Source organism: Sorex araneus, chromosome 1 (genome assembly GCF_027595985.1).
Source record: "Sorex araneus isolate mSorAra2 chromosome 1, mSorAra2.pri, whole genome shotgun sequence".
In the NCBI taxonomy this organism is placed as follows: Eukaryota; Metazoa; Chordata; class Mammalia; order Eulipotyphla; family Soricidae; genus Sorex; species Sorex araneus.
Window position 1 is genome coordinate 401,908,291 of NC_073302.1, and position 17,655 is coordinate 401,925,945.

Consider the following 17,655-nt stretch of genomic DNA (forward strand, 5'->3'; position numbering starts at 1 on the left):
TTAAATATAGGTAGCTACATTTTAACCTATGAAAGGAACTGCGTAGGGAAGACTATACCCTGTGGTGCTCAGGGATCAGTTCATTTGGGAGGGGAGGAATCAATTGATGCTAGGGACATGCAAACTGTGCAATTGCTAGCCTTTTAAGCCATCCCCCTGGCCCAATAAATTTCTTTCTATTGTACTTTCAGATACTGTGCTTGCAAAGACTGTTCCATGAACAGTTGGCAAAAATATGAATTTGGCGTTAGGGATATCAAGAGCTAAGGCTTGAATGATTCCAAGTATCTTTGTGATATAAACTGGAAAAGAAAACTTAGATGACAAGAAAACAGAAGTGCTCAAGAATTTTGGAAGCAGACTTCCTAATATTTTACCCTATTAGAGTTCAATTATATGGGATAGAAACCAGTTTCAACTCACAGAGGGAAAAGGAAGTCTACTGGACGGGTATTGGATAATTTGAGGATTTCTTAGAAAGCAGAAAACACTAAATTGATACTGAAAGTATGAGTCTCAGCTATAGTCTGAAGAAGAGCACTAGGCCCCATTTGTTGGGATTTTTTTTTTTTATTCTTCCCTGATTATTCAGAGATTAAACCCTGGATTGGTGGCATGGGATGGGGATGGGGGAGCATTTCTAAAAGTAACTGTGCACAACTCCAGTGTCCTTCAAGACATCCCCAGCATCTCAGAGGTAGGGAAAGAGACGTCAAATATGAAATAATAATGCCAAGTGCTATAAGAGAAGTAAAATATGCTCAAAACTGACTTCCCAGTTGCCTTGTGGCTGTAGAGAAAATGTCCATTCCTAATAAGACTGTATAAATATGGTTGCTGGTAAAATAGATATTGTCTGTTTTTAAAATTCTCACTTAGGACTAGAGAGATAGAACAGCAGATAAGTCACTTACCTTGCATGCAGCTGACCCGGGTTTGATCCCTGGCATCACATATGGTCCCCCAAGTACTTCCAGGAATAATCCCTGACTACAGAACCAGGAGTAAGCGCTGAGCTCATCTGAATGTTCCCCCCAAAACAAAAATATCACATTCAGGGTGAAATTGATTGCACAGTGGTTAAGGCGTGTGCCTTTCATGCAGCCAGTCCTGATTCAATCCCTGGGACCTCAAATCGTTCCATCAGCACATCTGGGAGTGACACCTGAGCACAGAGCTAGGAGTTAAGCCAGGGGAGACTTAACCACTCCCTCCCTCCAAACAACAAAACTCTCATTCATGATTTCTTTGTGCCTCTCCCCCATGCAAGACCCCATGATATTTCCAGCCTGGTAAATAATAAAATGAAAAACACCTAAAGACATAACACCTGGCTTTGTTGCACCTGGGGCTTAGTAAAATTTTATAATCCTGTGTTACCTTAACTGTCAAAAAGCCTCACTTTCAAACAATAACCTCTTGGGGCTAGAGAGAGGGTATAGCAGATAAGGAGTTTGCCTTGCATGTGGCCAACCCGGGGTTCAATCCCTGTCATCCCATATGGTTCACCTGAACACCGCCAGGAGCGATTCTTTTTTCTTTTTTTCTCTTTGGGTCACACGGGGCAATGCACAGGGGTTACTCCTGGCTCTTCACTCAGGAATTACCCCTGGCGGTGCTGGGGGACCATATGGGATGCTGGGAATCGAACCTGGGTCGGCCCGTGCAAGGTAAACGCCCTACCCACTGTGTTATGACTCCAGCCCCAAGAGCGATTCTTGAATGCAAAGCCATCAGTAACTCCTGAGCATCGCTGGGTGTGACCCAAAAAGCAAAAAACTAAACAAAACAAAAAACCTCAATCACTCCTTACTTCAATTGTCTTGAGTAAATTCTCAAGTAGAGGTTATGCTCTGGTATAAGGTGATCACAAACAAGGAACCTACAAGAGGGGGTCCAATGTTTCAAATTTACGCATATGCATTTATGCACATGTTTTTGAGTGATGTGATTGTGAGTTACTTTCTCATGTGCATTAAGTTTCCTGAGAGAGAAGGTTGTGACAGGGTGCCAGTAAAATAACCGGGAGTTAGATATAAACCATTGTAGTGACTGTTTTGAATTACTTTCTAGTTCACTATTTAAAGTTTTGTTTTGGTGCTGTTTTTTGTTTGTTTGCTTTTTGTAATTGAGTTTCCACTGATGGTTTTCAGGGGTCATGTGGTGCTGGGAATCAGACTGTGGACCTCACACCTGTTAGGCATGTACTTTGCCACTTGAGCTGTCTCCCCAGCCCTAGGCTTAGTGTTATTTTTGGCTTCGTTTACATTTTTTTATTTGCCATAACCAAAAAATAAATTTGACAAGGACATTCAAGCCTTGGAGCTGGAATGAACAAGAAATCCCTCTAGTAAATTCTCAGTCTCCCTTTTGCTTTTTCCTGTTTGGGGACCTTTTTTTTTTTTTTTAAACATATCTTCAGCTTATCTGCATGTCTGCTGAGTGGAGCACGGCTGCCCTTTGCTCTGAGCCAGCTCTTCAAGGATATTTGTAGAGCAAACAATCTTAGGAAGACTGAAATCGGATCTCTTAAAGCAAAGAACAAGCCTACTTATTGTCCATTATAAAAGGTTCATGTTCCTTTAATGGAAGGTTCCGCCCCAGAAACAGCCCGTTGTATGTGTAGGTATCATCTGGCCTTTGTGTCTCCCCGGTGAGACTTGGCGCTCTGCATAGTGGTGTCTGCCCTCCCCGCCTCCCACCCGCAATATGCAAATATTTTAGCTTCTGCTGTTGCTTGAAATAAGCTCTACCTCTCACTTGTCTACTATCTTCTACCAATATCCATGAGGATGCGGTGAGGTGCACTTTTTTTTTTTAATTCTTTTGTTGATTCACCATGTGGAAAGTTACAAAGCTTTCAGGTTTAAGTCTCAGTTATACAATGCTCAAACACCCATCCCTTCACCAGTGCACATATTCCACCACCAAGAATCACGATATACCTCCCCCTCCCCCCCACCTCCCCAGCCCCCCACCCCGCATGTGTAACTGGTAAATTTCACTTTACTTTCACTTTACTTTGATTACATTCAATATTTAAACAAAAAATTCACTATTATTGATTTGGAGTTTCTCCCCCCTAAAGTCGATCTGCTGAAAAGAAAGCATTTGGTAATTTGTTTTCCATTGCTGAGAATGAAGAGATATGAGGTCAGGAGGCCGCACTAGCAGCAGCATAGTTTTGGATTTCTGTATTTTAGTGTTTTAGTAACTAAGTCCAGAGAAATGTCTGCCAGGAATCGCAACATTGTAAGCTTGTACCTCTCAGCAACTCTGGTTTCTCTTCAGATCGTATAAATCTTTCGCCTTGCACTTTTTTAGTTTGTAAGTAGAGTCAAATTTCAGGTTATTCACGTGTCTCGCCATTGCCGTGACTCCCAAAAGACTTCTTAGTTCCCTGCGTAAACACATTTTCAGGTGGACTAGCCCCACCAGTGCTCTAGCCGCACCATCCCTGTCTGCGCCTCAAGTGAACGAGCGAGCAGAGCTTGCACTCAGTTCAGAAGCCCTGCACAGCCCTCCAGGTCGAATTTAGAATTAGGCTGTTCGTGCCACTCTGCTCATTAATGTGTCTGTACTGCCCTTTGGAAAGACCCACTTCCACCCTGAAACACTTATGCCCCAGCCTCTGCTGTTTTCTAGTCCATGTCCTCTGCGTCCTTCTGCTGCGTTAGATCTTCTCCAGTGGCCTGCCACAGACGCTCAACTCATAATTAAAGATTAAGCATTGGCTGCTGATCAAAAGCTAAAGGAATGAGCACATTCATTACTGGGTCTGCTTATCCTTAGACTCTGCAAATTAATTTCCTTCATTCCACCCACACCCCTCCCCCTGAAAATTAATATATAAGAGAGCTGACTCAATTAATGTCCTGGCTTGAAACAGAAGCTTGAGGAATCCCGTCCCAGCACCGGCCTTTTCAGTCAAGCTTTTTCAAAGGACCTCTGCATTTTCTTATTGCATGCCATCCCTGCTCCTGCCTGTGGCGCATATGACTGCCCGGGGGTTGCAGAGAACAAAGGTCTTTAGGGGACGGTGTGGTAGTACAACTCGTGGGGTGCTGGTCTTGCACGTGGTCAATGGGGTTCTATCCCTGGCATCCTATATGGTCCCCTGAGCACTGCCAGGAGTAATGACTGAGTGCAAAGCCAGGAGTAACCTCTGAGCATTGTTGGATATGCCCCCTCCCCCAAAAAAGAAAGGACTAAGGTTTTTATTTTTAGTGACATTAGTACATATTACATGTACTCATTCAATCTGTATGTGTATTGTTGAAACCAAGTTTTGTAAGGGTGGTTTTGTTTTTGCTTTTGTTTGGGGGCCACATCCAACAGTGCTTACTCCTGGCTCTGTGCTCGGGGGTCACTCCAGATGGTACTTTGAAGGACTTTGTGTGGTGCTGGGGAGAGGGGTCAAACCAGTGTCAGCTAAATGCCAGTTTTATCTACCTGAGTGGGGGAGGGATTCTCTGGGGCTGGCCTGCAGCAAAAAGCATCTGCCTCGGGAACAGGAGACCAAGAGTTCCATCCATGGTGCCACCCACAGTTGCAGACCTCGGTCGGTCCCCGGTGCCTCTGCTGCCTGGTATTCTCCACGCTGCAGCAATGTTTGATCACAGATGCACAGCCAGATGCACTGAGCACTGCAACCAAACTGTGGCCCTTGCAAGCACCATAAGTAGAGCTATGTGAGCACTGTGGCAAGGAGCATGCTCCTGGTGAGCACTGAACAGAATGTATGCAGACATCACAGCTAACCCTGAGTGCGTGCGCACATGCCCGGGAAAGCACTGGACCCCCAGGACATAAAGGTTAAAATGAGATGGGGAGTTCTGAGAGCAAGGATGAAAGGTTCACATCTCTCTTCATCTCTCTTCCACTGGGTTTCAGATGAGTCTCTCTCATTCCAGCTGATGCCGTTTCTACTCTGTGACGCTTCATTCTTTACTTGACCTTCCACAGTGCTGACTCTTAAGGATATGGGGGACTGATTTACTTTGAAATATATTTTGTGGTATTTGGTAGCCCTCCAGTGGCCAAGTATTATACCTAACAAAGAAGTCTTTTGCTGTACTGAAGTACTTAGGTGTGAAATGTGATCATACTGTGACATTCTTTGAAATGTATCAGCAATACAAATTTGACAGGGACAAATAGGTGGTTACATATGTGATAAAGTAAATGATACTATATTAATTGTAGAATCCATACAGGTTATATATGGATCGTGTATATTGCACTCAACCTGTTTGAACCATTACATAATAAAATATTGAATAAAAATTTCTGTGCCTGACTCTGAAGATTTATACCTGTATAAATTTATGTCTGTGGTCCACATTACGGAACTTAGAAAAAAAGGAAATGGGGTAGGAGTCAGAGAAATAGTACAAAGTTAAGGCACTGGGCTTGCACATGGCCAACCCCTGTTCCAATGTCCTGGCACCATGCATGCCCTGAGCACTGAGCTAGGAATGGTCCTTGAGCACCACTGGGTGTGCCCCACCCCCTCCACACTCAAGAGTGACCCCTGGCGGCTGGGGACTGAAGCTGGGCTGTGCTGCCCATGCATGCAGTGCCCTACCTCCTGTACTCTCTAGACTCTGGCTCCTGAATTATAAAAGATGTAAAGCCACATTTTTTTTTTTTGGCCGGGTCTCTCCTGGGGTTTTGCCCTCTGGATCTGCTACAAGGGAGAATGAGATACAATTTCACTCACAAATTCACAGGTACTGTTTGTACCAAGGTTGAGAGAGCACCCCAAGATGGCACCCATCCATCTGCGATTCAGACCTCCTATTGATATCCTACAGGTTCTTGCCTCTTATTCCAGTTTTATAATTATAGGATCATAGCATTAGGTACCTGGTATTTGGTACAACCTCCCACCTCCCCACCCCCATTCATGTTCCCGAGGGTCTATTTCTGCACTTGACAGATCTCTTCTGGAATAAAGCTTCCTGCCTTTTTTTTTTTTTTGTAAAGCCACATTTAAACTACTTCAAATAAAATTGTTTTCATTAATAAAGCCACATTTAAACTACTTCAAATAAAATTGTTTTCATTAATAAACATGAATTCATTTTTCTTTTCTTTTTGGGGGGACTTGTGGGGGAGCTTACACATAGCAATGCTCAGGATCTACTCCTGCCTCTATTTTCAGGGGTCTCTCCTGGTAGTATTTGGGGAACCATGGAGTGTTAGGGCTTGAACCCAGACTTCCTGCATACAAAGCATGTGCTCAGCCAGTTGAGCTCTCTCTTGGCCCTGGATTCATTTTTCTTAACAGATTAAAAAAATTTTTTGTTGTTGTTGTTTTGTTTTGGATCCACACCCAGCTGTGTTCATTGCTTACTCTTGACTCTGCACTCAGGGGTCACGCCTGATGGGCTTCAGGAGACCATATGCGGTGCCAAGGATCACCAAGGTTGGCCACTTGCAAGACAAACACCTTACCTGCTGTACCATCTCTCCAGCCCACTTCACACGGATTTTTGTTGGCTTGTTTTGGGGTCACACCTGGGTTCAATCCTCAGCACCAAAAAAAATGGGGATCTTATTTTCCTTGAATATCTATTTTGCGTACTCAGGAAAATGTTAGCAAGCTAGATTTAGAGCAGCAAGGATATGGTGCGCAAAGTTGAACGCAGTACCTCATATATGCAGGGCAAGTGCTCTACCACCGAGCCACACACATAACCCTAAATTTAAAAAAAAAAATTTGACTTTTTGGGTCACACCTGACAATGCTCAGGAGTTACTCCAGCCTCTGTGCTCAGGAAGTACTCCTGGCAGTGCTTGGGGGAACCAAATGGGATGCTAGGAGTTGAAGCTGGGTTGATTGCATGCAAGGCAAATGTCCTACCTACTGTACTATCACTCCAGCTCCTAAATTAAAATTTTGTTTTGTGTTTTGGGGCTACACTTGAGAAGTGGAATTACTCGACTCAATGTTTGGGGTTCACTCCTGCAGTGCTGCTGGACTGAAGCCAAGACTCCCACACGCAAAGCATGTTCCCAGTCCACTGCACTCTTCATTCTTCTTCTTTTTCTTAATCAAAGGGCTGAGTGTTTGACACTCGCTGACAGTGCTGCTTCTTAGACAAGCTGCACTGGTCAGGCTTCACTGGAGAGAACAAATCTCTTAGGCAACTGAAGCCAAAAGGGATTTACTCTCTGGCATATTACAAGTGTCTGGCAAGGCTGAGAACACAGCCGGGTCCGGGTTCAGCAATGACTCAAACCCACGCCAGAGAGCAGCACTGTCAGAGCCAGAGTTGGTGGGAAAGTCGCCCCATGTGTCCCGAGTCCGTCGCATCCCCTGGCACCCCACAGACTGAAGGCCTCAGAGGCATGTTAGTACAGAATCAAGCTGAGAGAACCTGGATGAACACATGGGGATGAAGGTGAGGGGGCAGCACCCCTGAGGTAAGGGTTAGACGCCAGCAGCCCAAGAAAGAGCATCCCCAGAAGTAGCTGGCAGCACCCGGGCAGGTCTACTGCAAATGTCCACCAGAATCGGCCCTGCTCAGAGAGGGAGCCCCATTATCCCAGACAGGGAGGGTGTTGGTGTGCAAAAGCCACTGGGATGCATGATCAGTTCTTCAGCAGATTAGTGGCAAGAACCAAACAAATGAACAGCAGCTTGAAATAGCAAGTGAAATGCAAGTTGCAAATCTTCCTATCTTAAACAAACCAATTGTCAAAAACCGTTTATGGGGCCAAAGATAGTACAGCAGGTAGGGCACCTGCCTTGCACACAGATGAGCCAGGTTTGACCCCAGTATCCCATACGGTCCCCCCAAGCCCCAACAGGAGTGATCCCTGATATTCAGAGTCAGGAGTAAACCCTGAGTAGCACAGGTGTGTACACCCACACCCACACACACACTTTTATGATGTTCTGATGGAAATTTGAACACATACTTGGGAGAATTGATGAAAAATTATTGGGCTTTTGAGAAAAAAATTTGCATTAACACATAAGATAAGTATTTGATATCCAAGATATATAAAGTACTCAGAGGTCTACAAAAAATTCAAAAACTCCAGGGTTCCAGAGCCACGATTCTCTGACACCAGCCACACTCTGCTGTTGCAGATTCAGTGCTCTAGCTGGGGCACAGGGACAACCAAGACCACAGCCAGCGCTGTTCTGAGCCACGTGGTGACAGGGCTCATACTCGGCTCTCCAGGATTTGCACAGGAGCATGTGATTCCCCCACTTGAGCAATCTCCCAGGCCCATCAGTATTTTATTTTATTTTATTTTCTGTTGCTGTTGTGTTTGGTCCTCGAGGGTCACATTTGGTGGTGTTTGTGGGCCAGAATTCCTGGAAGGGAACCCTGGGAACATAGCTCAGAAACATACCCTGCTTCTTACTGGTCAGATGAAGGCACAAGGCCAGTCCAGGTATTGGAAATAGTGTATGTAAAAATAGAGCACACTGCCCTCAGATGGGAAGAGCACCACAAAATTATGATCGTGATATTCAATCTACCAGAGTAGCTGATCAAATTAAATGTAAAATGAAAATTTAATATATATAGCACTGTAGCACTGTTGTCCCATTGTTTATCGATTTGCTCGAGTGATACCAGTAACGTCTCCATTGTGAGACTTGTTGTTACTGTTTTTGGCATATCGAATATGCCACGGGGAGCTTGCCAGGCTCTGCAGTGCAGGCAGGATAGTCTCGGTAGCTTGCCGGGCTCTCCGAGAGGGACGAAGGAATCGAACCCGGGTCGACCGTGTGGAAGGCAAATATCCTACCCGCTGTGCTATCACTATTGGTAACAATTTCTTTTTTTTTTTTTTTTTTTGCATTTTGGGTCACACCCGGCAATGCACAGGGGTTACTCCTGGCTCATGCACTCAGGAATTACTCCTGTCAGTGCTCAGGAGACCATATGGGATACTGGGAATCGAACCCGGGTCGGCCGCGTGCCAGGCAAACACCCTACCCGCTGTGCTATTGCTCCAGCCTTCTGGTAACAATTTCATATTGTGACATTTCTGCCTGTAATTTATCCCATTTCTTTTCTCTGATGTTGGCGGTGGGGGCTGGGGAGACAGAGTGTCCCTCAAACTGTGCTCTGGGGATGGGGCCACTCACAGCACTACGTGGCCGGTAGTTTAGCCTGATGGTTATGCTTCTACATCTTTGTCCGGCTTTGCTCTTGAGAGGACCTGACTGCGAGAGGAAGCAGAGTCAGGCACCGAGGAAAAGCATGCAGAAAGCCTTATGAATTGTTTTAAGTTGTATGTTTTAGGGCCAGAGAGATAGTACAGTAGGTAGGGTACTTGCCTTGCATGCAGACAACTCTGTTTTATTCCTGGCACTGCAGAGGGTCCCTGTGTCCTGGCAGAAGTGATCCCTGAGCACAAAGCCAAGGGTAAGCTCTGAGCTCCACTAAGTGTGATGAAGAAACACAGAATAATCTTTTAATTGTATATTTTAAAGCCTGTTAGGTGATGTTTAGCTTCGTTAGCCAGCTCCTTCTCTAGCCACACCTGTATTCTTCCCTGCTAATACCTACACTTCTCTGAAGTAGAGAGGCAGAGAGTAGGGTGGTTAAGAGTAAAGAGTTTGGAAACGGAACTGGAGTTCAGCTCTGGCTTTGCTCCTTTGAGACTTCATCTAAAGCCTCTGGTTCTCAGTTTCCTTCATAAAACAAGGCTACCAACCTCGTAAGGTTTTTATGTGGATTGACTAAGATGCTATTATGTGTCCAGGGGTTAACAGAATGCTGGGTTGAGTCCTGGTATTGTAAAACACAAAATAAAACTGCGGTGAGTCAAATGTCTAGCACACACTAGCATTCTGTGACATCAGTCATTTTATTAGAGGAATCTAAATCACCCCAAACTATGTATTGACACCTTGAGTTTGCTCTTGGCATTAGGCCCTTCATAAACAATCTCAAACACAAAACCACCTTCAAAAGTTGGGTGCTATTGGCTTCCTAATTTTTCTCAGGTGCCTTTCAAGATTCTTTGGCCCCACACACTTCCTCTTCGTTTGCTTTGCCGCCCTCTTCTGGTTACAACAGTGCAGAGTTTGATGATGCTCAGTCCTCAGACACGGAAACTGCTGAGAGCTAGCAATATCCTTCGTAAAAGAATTTGACCTGCTGAAAAGGAAGCATTAGATAATTTGTTTTCCATTGCTGAGAATGAAGAGGTATGAGGTCGAGTGACCACACTTAGCAGCCTCTCGGTTTTGGGTTTCTGTATTTTAGTAACTAAGTCCAGAGAGATATCTGCCAGAAGTTGCATCATTGCCAACTTGTACTTCTCAGTTACCTTATATTCCACATATGAGTGCAATCTTTCTATGTCTGTCTCTTTCTTTCTGACTCATTTCACTCAACATGATACTTTCCATGTTGATCCATTTATATGCAAATTTCATGACTTCATGTTTTCTGACGGCTACATAGTATTTCATTGTGTAGATGTACCAGAGTTTCTTTAACCAGTCATCTGTTTTGGGGCACTCTGTTTTTTTCCAGATTCTGGCTATTGTAAACAGTGCTGCAATGAACATAGAAATACAGATGCCATCAGTGAGTTTTGTTGAAATATTGAATGCAATCAAAATGAAAGTAAAGTGAAATTTATTAGTTACACAGGCGGGGGGGGCCTAAGGGTGGGGGGCTAGGGGTGTGAGGGTGCAGGGTGGAGCTATACTGGGATTCTTGGTGCTGGAATATGTGCACTGGTGAAGGGATGGGTGTTTGAGCATTGTATAACTGAGACTTAAACCTGAAAATTTTGTAACTTTCCACATGGTGACTCAATAAAAAAAAAAAGAAAGAAAAAAAAAGGAATTTGACTTTGATCCTAAGTGAATTTAAATAAAACTCAAAATCAAATGTAAAACTAATATACATGAATTTCAACTTATTTCTATGATACGGAAGTAAATAATGACAAAGTAATTAATAATAGGGCCAAGACTATCGTTCAGAGGTTGGGTGTTTGCCTTGCACATAGCAAACCCAGGTTCGATCCCCGGCCATCTCCTATGGTCCCCCGTGCACCACTAGGAGTAATTCTGAATGCAGAGCCAGGAGTAACTCCTAAGCACTGCTGGATGTGCTTCCCACCCAAAAAAGTAATTAACATAAAATGGACAATTCACTTTAGGTTGAAACATGACAGGAGATAATAAATACTTCTAGGGCCAGAGAGATAGTACAGTGGTTATGGTGTTTGCCTTGCATGCAGCTAACCTGGGCTCAATCTCCAACACCATACAGAACCCTTAGCCCTACCTGGAGTGATCCCTGAGCACGTAGCCAAGAGTATGCCCGCAGCACTGCTGGGTATGACACAAAAAACAAAAACCAAACATGTTCTTGCTGACATATTGGCAAGAGTTAAGTCACAAACGCTATATTACATTAAATCCTAATAGTACACATGACATAGTTATCTCTGGAAAATGTAAAATGACTGGAATCTTTGGAATTCCCTTCTCCCCAATTCAACAAAGCCCAGACTTGTTTGGAACAGAGAGACATCTCTGGACGCTAGCCAAGCAGCTGCTCTTGGCTGGTGAAATTGTCTATGATCTAAATATTGTCATTTGCATGTCTTGCAAGATTGGTGCACGATAAAGACAAACAGCAGAGAAAAGAGGTAGCTACAGATGTGCTCAGAAAACTCAGATTCTAGCCCAAACTAGATCCGCAATGCACCGTCAGCCTCACGAGCATGGGCTGCTCAGAGTGGGAAGCTGACAAAATCTCTGTTCCACTCTTTGAGGCGCTCCATCTGCCAGAATGAAAAAAATGAACATCTGGCTTCCAAGGTTTGCTTAGCACAGATCTAAAACTGGAGAAAAGAGTTTCAGACACCAAAATCAATTTGTACCTCAGTATTTAAAAAGCAATAAACAGAATGAAGAATCTAAAATTTTTGTATGGAAAATAACATCACAAAAAGCTAGGAATGAGTTCTCTGTATAAGAAAACAAAAGCAACAAGAACCTTTTCAAAATGATTTAACTTATATTTAGTGTTAAATCTAAATGACAATGGATTGCAATCACACGTACCAAATATGTATCTCAAAACATACATTTAAATATATTTAAACAAATATCAAAATCAGAACGTATGTAGGGATGAGATATCATTCTTTGACTTTCAAAAGCTTCATATTGCAAATTGCATTTCTTCTTCATTGCTACCCTTCAGTACAAAAGTATTTTCAGTTTAGGTTAATAATGAAAAAGTTCAAAATACATATATATAAATAGATGTCTTCAGAGTAGAGCTAAATGTTCAATTTGGAAAGTGAATTTAAAACTATGGATATACTTTGGCAGTATAGTTAGTGGATGATGTTTTTGGCCTCCGGGAAGCGGGAACAAATATACAACCAACCCGCTGTGAAACTTTGCTCTGTGATTGTATTGGTATGTTTCTTAAATCACAAGTCAACTAGTGACTAAATTTGAAAAATGAAAACAATACAAAATTCCAAAACTAGGTAACAGCCTAGCTTTTAAAAACATGTATATAGCTTTGGATCCAATTCTTTGGGGTTCAGGGTGGGGGAAATCGGTGGCCACACCTAGCAGTGCTCAGGGCTCAGGCTCTATTCCTGGCTCTGTGTTCAAGTGACCTCTGGCAGTGCTTGGAGGACCCAGGACAGCGTCAGAAATTTGTTTTGGTTTTGGACCACGTCCATGCTGCACTCAGGAAACACTCCTGCAGCCAGCGCTCAGGGCACTCTATGGGGTTCTGGGATGGAACTCAGGTCTGCCCTTCTGCAAGGCAAGGGCCCGGCCTGCTGTCCTCTCAGTCAGGAATTCTAACTGGGGCGGGTGATGTGCAAAGCAAGCACCGTGTCTCCAGTACTCTTGGGCTACCATTCCTTTCTTTAGCTGACATGTGTCCTATTTTGTCAGAACAATGTTTAAAGAAAATATGTAGATTCAAGATTCGTTCACCTTGATACATTTAGCTGCACTTAAAGTATGCAGATGCCAACACTTTCACTAGGTCTCACGGTGACTTTCCAGAAAGATTAGTGAAAGCATAAAATGTAAGGACATTACTAAGTGGCCAGAGTAGAGGATAGACACAAAGAACAGCAATAGGAACTAATGCTTGGAGGAGGTGGGGCTAGGAGCAGAAAAGCCATTTGATATTGCTGCCCCGATGCCAGAAATGGGCCTGGGAGAGAGTCCAAGGGCTGGACACATGCTTTCTATGACTGAGTCCCGGGTCTGAGTCAAAGCTCCCCACGGTCCTCTGGAGCATCAAGCCAGGAGTGACTCTTGAGCACTGCTGGCTCTGGCCCCAACACTTCTCCCCACCTCCCCGCCAACCCCTGCTCCCCCCAAAAAGACAAACCCAGAAATAATCACAGAATCCTGTGTCTCCTTGGAGGAAGTGTACAGAAGGGCTCAACAAGCGACCCTCGGTGATTCTCCCTGGAAAATGGGGAGCTGGAATCCTGGAACATGAGAGCGCCCTGGGAGAGGGAGGGGCAGAGCTGAAGCAGCAGAGAACATTCCTGGGAGAAGCAAGCGGCTGAAAAATCTGTGCCTCACCTTCCTGGTGCCAGGCCAGGCAAGGTGCCAGGCCAGACTGGCGGATAGCTGCAGGAAGCACAGGCCACCGTCCGTGGCCCCAACACGGAAGCGGCCCCTACCCCACCTGCCCTGAGTCAGCTGTGAATCCCAGCGGCAGATTTTCCCTAAGACTAATTCTATGGGGGGTGGGGTACAACTCCTCTAACTCTGACGGCAAAGCCACAGAGGCACTGGCCACCACCCGGCCTTGGCTGAAAGGCGATATTAGTCTCTACTGCAAATACCCACCCGCTGCCAAAGCCAAGCTCAGCGCCACAGGTCATGTGGAATTGTGGACACAAACCATGGCCCATCCAGACTTTCACAACACCAGACCCTGGCCCAGCCTCCCAGACACTGAAGGAACAGTGGGTACAACTTGCAAAAAGCCCAGAGGACTCCACAAGCCACAAGGACTCTCCATCTGGAAGAGCACCGGGCTACAGGGGCAGGGAGGTTGAAAACCACTGTCTGCCGTCTTGGTCACAACTGCTGGCGAAGAAGGCTGAAGACGTAATACAGCTATTGGCACCCAATATGGCCCCAAGCCCAAGAAGAGATTCCTGAGCACGATGCCAAGAGTAAGCCCAGAGCACTACCCAGTGGGACTCACAAAGCACCTCCCAATAAATATCCTACTTATGTTTGTGTACAAATAACACATCAAAAATGTTTATAGCAGAACTGGATCGATAGCACAGCGGGTAGGGCATTTGCCTTGCACGCGGCTGACCTGGGTTCGATTCCCAGCATCCCATATGGTCCCCCGAGCACTGCCAGGAGTGATTTCTGAGTGCATGAGCCAGGAGTAACCCCTGTGCATCACTGGCTATGACCCAAAAAGCCAAAAAAAAAAATGTTTATAGAACATAATTTATGATATTCCCAAACCCAGGTGTCTATGAATAACAGAGTGAAGAAAGAACAACTGCTGCACATAAAATGACCAAGAGAACAGGTTTCAGAAGCGGCGGGGGGGGGGGGGGGGGGGGGGCGGCGGGGAGGCAGCTTCTCAGTAGCTGAGCTCTTCTATTCTTGACCCATGTGGTGATCACACTCAGACGGATCCTCAGGGGACCCAAGAGGCACTCCAGTGACTCTTGGCCAGCTGGGTCAGTGGTCCAATGCAAAGGCCCAAGATGCCATGCTGCTTGAGTCCTGCAGTACCAAGGTCGACCCTGCTCATGCCTCAGGGAGGCCCCCAGGGCTGCCACAGTGCTCGGGGATCACATGGGCCAAGGATTGAAGCGCACTGGCCACACGCAGGCAAGCATCTTAGCCCTTGTACTCTCTCCAGCCTCAGATAAAGCTTTTAAAGATTAATATTTTTTTTCAAATCCTTCTAAATTATGTTATACTTCAATGAAAGTCAAACAAATCCTTAAAAATAAAATCTTACTTAAAGTTTAATTAACATTACTATACAAATCAAGTGTATGAAAGAGTGAATTATTTTTTGGTGTTTTAGCTGTATTAGTGGTGGTAGAGGTTCACTCCTTGGCATGGGGAGCTAATAAAAAACCGTTATTCTTTATTTCAATTTTTCTTCACTCTCATAGACAGAAGGAAAACAAAGATGCACACCAACCTCAATCAGGGTGTCAATATTCAACTGGTACTTATGAAATCCATAGGACCCGATGGGACTTGTGAATAGAAGAAACTGGTATCCTCTACCCAGCTTACCTCCTTTTTGTATTAGTAGAAACTTTGTAGATAGTAATGAAAGGGATTCATAGAGCCCATTCAAGGATAAATATTTTATTTCTCACAGTGGTAGGGTGTTTGCCTTGCATGCGGCCAACCTGGGTTCGATTCCTCCGCCCCTCTTGGAGAGCCTGGCAAGCTACCGAGAGTATCTTGCCCGCACAGCAGAGCCTGGCAAGCTACCCGTGGCATATTCAAAAACAGTTAACAAGTCTCAAAATGGAGACATAACTGGTGACCGCTCGAGCAAATCGATGAGCAACGGGATGACAGTGACAGTGACAAGCTGAAGTAACATTTTTAATACTATATTTAAGTCCCAGGTATATGTCACCGAAAACCAACATGTGTGTCCCCTTTGTCATAATTATACACTTTTCCCAACCCAAACCCTCATCTTATCCATTGAACTCTCCAAAATGGTATTTACATATTAAGCATGTACAACTGGATAGCCTTCATATTCCAGGCATTGTAAGTACTTTGAACGCATCTAAAGCTCAACACTTCTACAAAGAGATGTCGCCCTCATTTTATAGAGGGTGAGATCTTTTTGACCAAGCAACATGACCAAAAAGTCAGCTCTGCCTTGCTCCAGTTATCAGACTCAACCCCATAGCTCCACCCATTCCCTTCCTATGTCCTAAGTCCGCCCCCTCCAGCCCCAGGCCATGATCAAGGCCCTGCAGGGAGTTGACTCAACCAAAGAGCCAGAGAGAGAACTTACCATGTAATAGTCTATGTCAGAATAGAGGTTTAGAGTGCGCTCGGGGACAAGAGGAAGGAAAGAAGCAGGAAGGTCTTCACAGTGGAGGTGACTAAGGGGGTGAGCAGTTTCAGAGACAAGAGGTGACCACTGTGAAGTGCACAAAGAATAAGGTATGACCATAACAAGTTTAGGAGCAGTGGCAAATGTACAAGTCATGAAGAAGATTGGTAGCAGTTCAGATTAGATGGCCAGAGTATAACGTTTTTGAATACTGAGCTATGTATGTTCAATGATAACTATATAGAACTGCAAAGCAATGTATTTGTAGAGGCGATTCTTGTCTGCACATAAACCCCATTAATGGTTAAACCCCATTCCTATGAAAGACTTACAGTTAATATTGAACCAGCAGGAAGGTGAATATTAAGTCTAATTTCCTAGAAATTAAAAACCAAGACAAACGGACACTGTAAAACTGTTTTTGTTTTTTAATGGCAGGTCAAATATCCCGAAACATACATGTACTTTGATAGTCTTCTAATCCCAGTCGAGTTCAAATATTAAAGGAACACACACAAGCTAAGAGAATTCAATATTGTTCCAAGGCACTTACTGAATCTCCATAACTAGATGAAAACAAGGACAATTAGGATGGACAATTAGACAGCATATAATATAAAAATAACTTTTTTGCTTACAATTTACAAAATGTATTATTATTACAATCTTTGCTCTCTGATAACCTGCAAAGCTGGCTGCATGAATCCAGCAATTTTAAAATTCAGAAACTATTTTCTAAAACTTTAGGGCAAATAATTTACAAATAAGGTACACAAAGATTTAGACCATGCAGAAATTTCTTACATCTTCTGTTAATAATATTTATGACTGCAATTTTATCAAATTATATACCTACTTGCCCTGTACATATACAAAATAATGCATACATGATAAAACATTAGCAAAAGAGTAGTCCTTACTCAATTTATCATAAAAGTATTACTATATTAACATGTCTACAAGCAGCGTGTAACAGGGTTTAGAGACATTAAGGCAATAATACTTGAAGTTACAAAATAAACCATATAATACTTTTTCCTAAGTGTAGTATAAGGCAGGTAGATGGTCCCAGCAAAATACATAAAGGTAACAATCTACTCTGCTTTTAGTCCCACATTTGAAAGATGGAATACTATATAAATCTGGCTTCCCGTGGCACTTGAATTTTCCAGTATAATTTAAAGTGTCTTTTAAGCTCCCTGAATCATGTCCATTCTGAAGGTGGATCTCTTGGTCCTCTGGGCTTTCCACAGCGATTACCAAAGCCTGTAATCAAACACAGCAGTTGGTCACTGTTCAAAAAGATTTCTATCCTATTAAAGGCATGCCTTAAGATACTGTTACTTCCTAGGATAAACTCTGGACACAAACCAATCAGTCTGTGTAGTTGAAAATTACTGCTTCAGGGGAGGACAATGCTGGTGGTTTGGGGGACAACACCCAGTGATGTCTGGGCTTACTCCTCGCTCTGCACTCCGGAATTAATTCTGGCGGTACTGGGGGGGACAATATAGAATGCCAGGAACCAAACTTGGCTTGCCACATGCAAGGCAAACACCCTCCCACAGTACTAAAACTCCAGCCT

At 44.1% G+C, this 17,655-nt stretch overlaps 1 protein-coding gene and 1 long non-coding RNA gene across 2 annotated transcripts in view; one reads left to right on the forward strand and one right to left on the reverse strand.

Moving 5' to 3' along the window:
* LOC129405522 (uncharacterized) overlaps window positions 1-17,655 on the forward strand; it is a 107,533-nt gene that overhangs the window by 21,619 nt on the left and 68,259 nt on the right. The window lies entirely within an intron of this gene.
* The window catches only part of PTPN12 (protein tyrosine phosphatase non-receptor type 12), a 73,742-nt gene continuing 72,562 nt past the window's right edge, over window positions 16,476-17,655 (reverse strand). Inside the window, exon 18 of the mRNA XM_055141133.1 lies at window positions 16,476-17,336. Coding sequence (XP_054997108.1) covers window positions 17,275-17,336 — 62 coding nt within the window. The 3' untranslated portion in view covers window positions 16,476-17,274. The remainder of the gene's footprint in view (window positions 17,337-17,655) is intronic.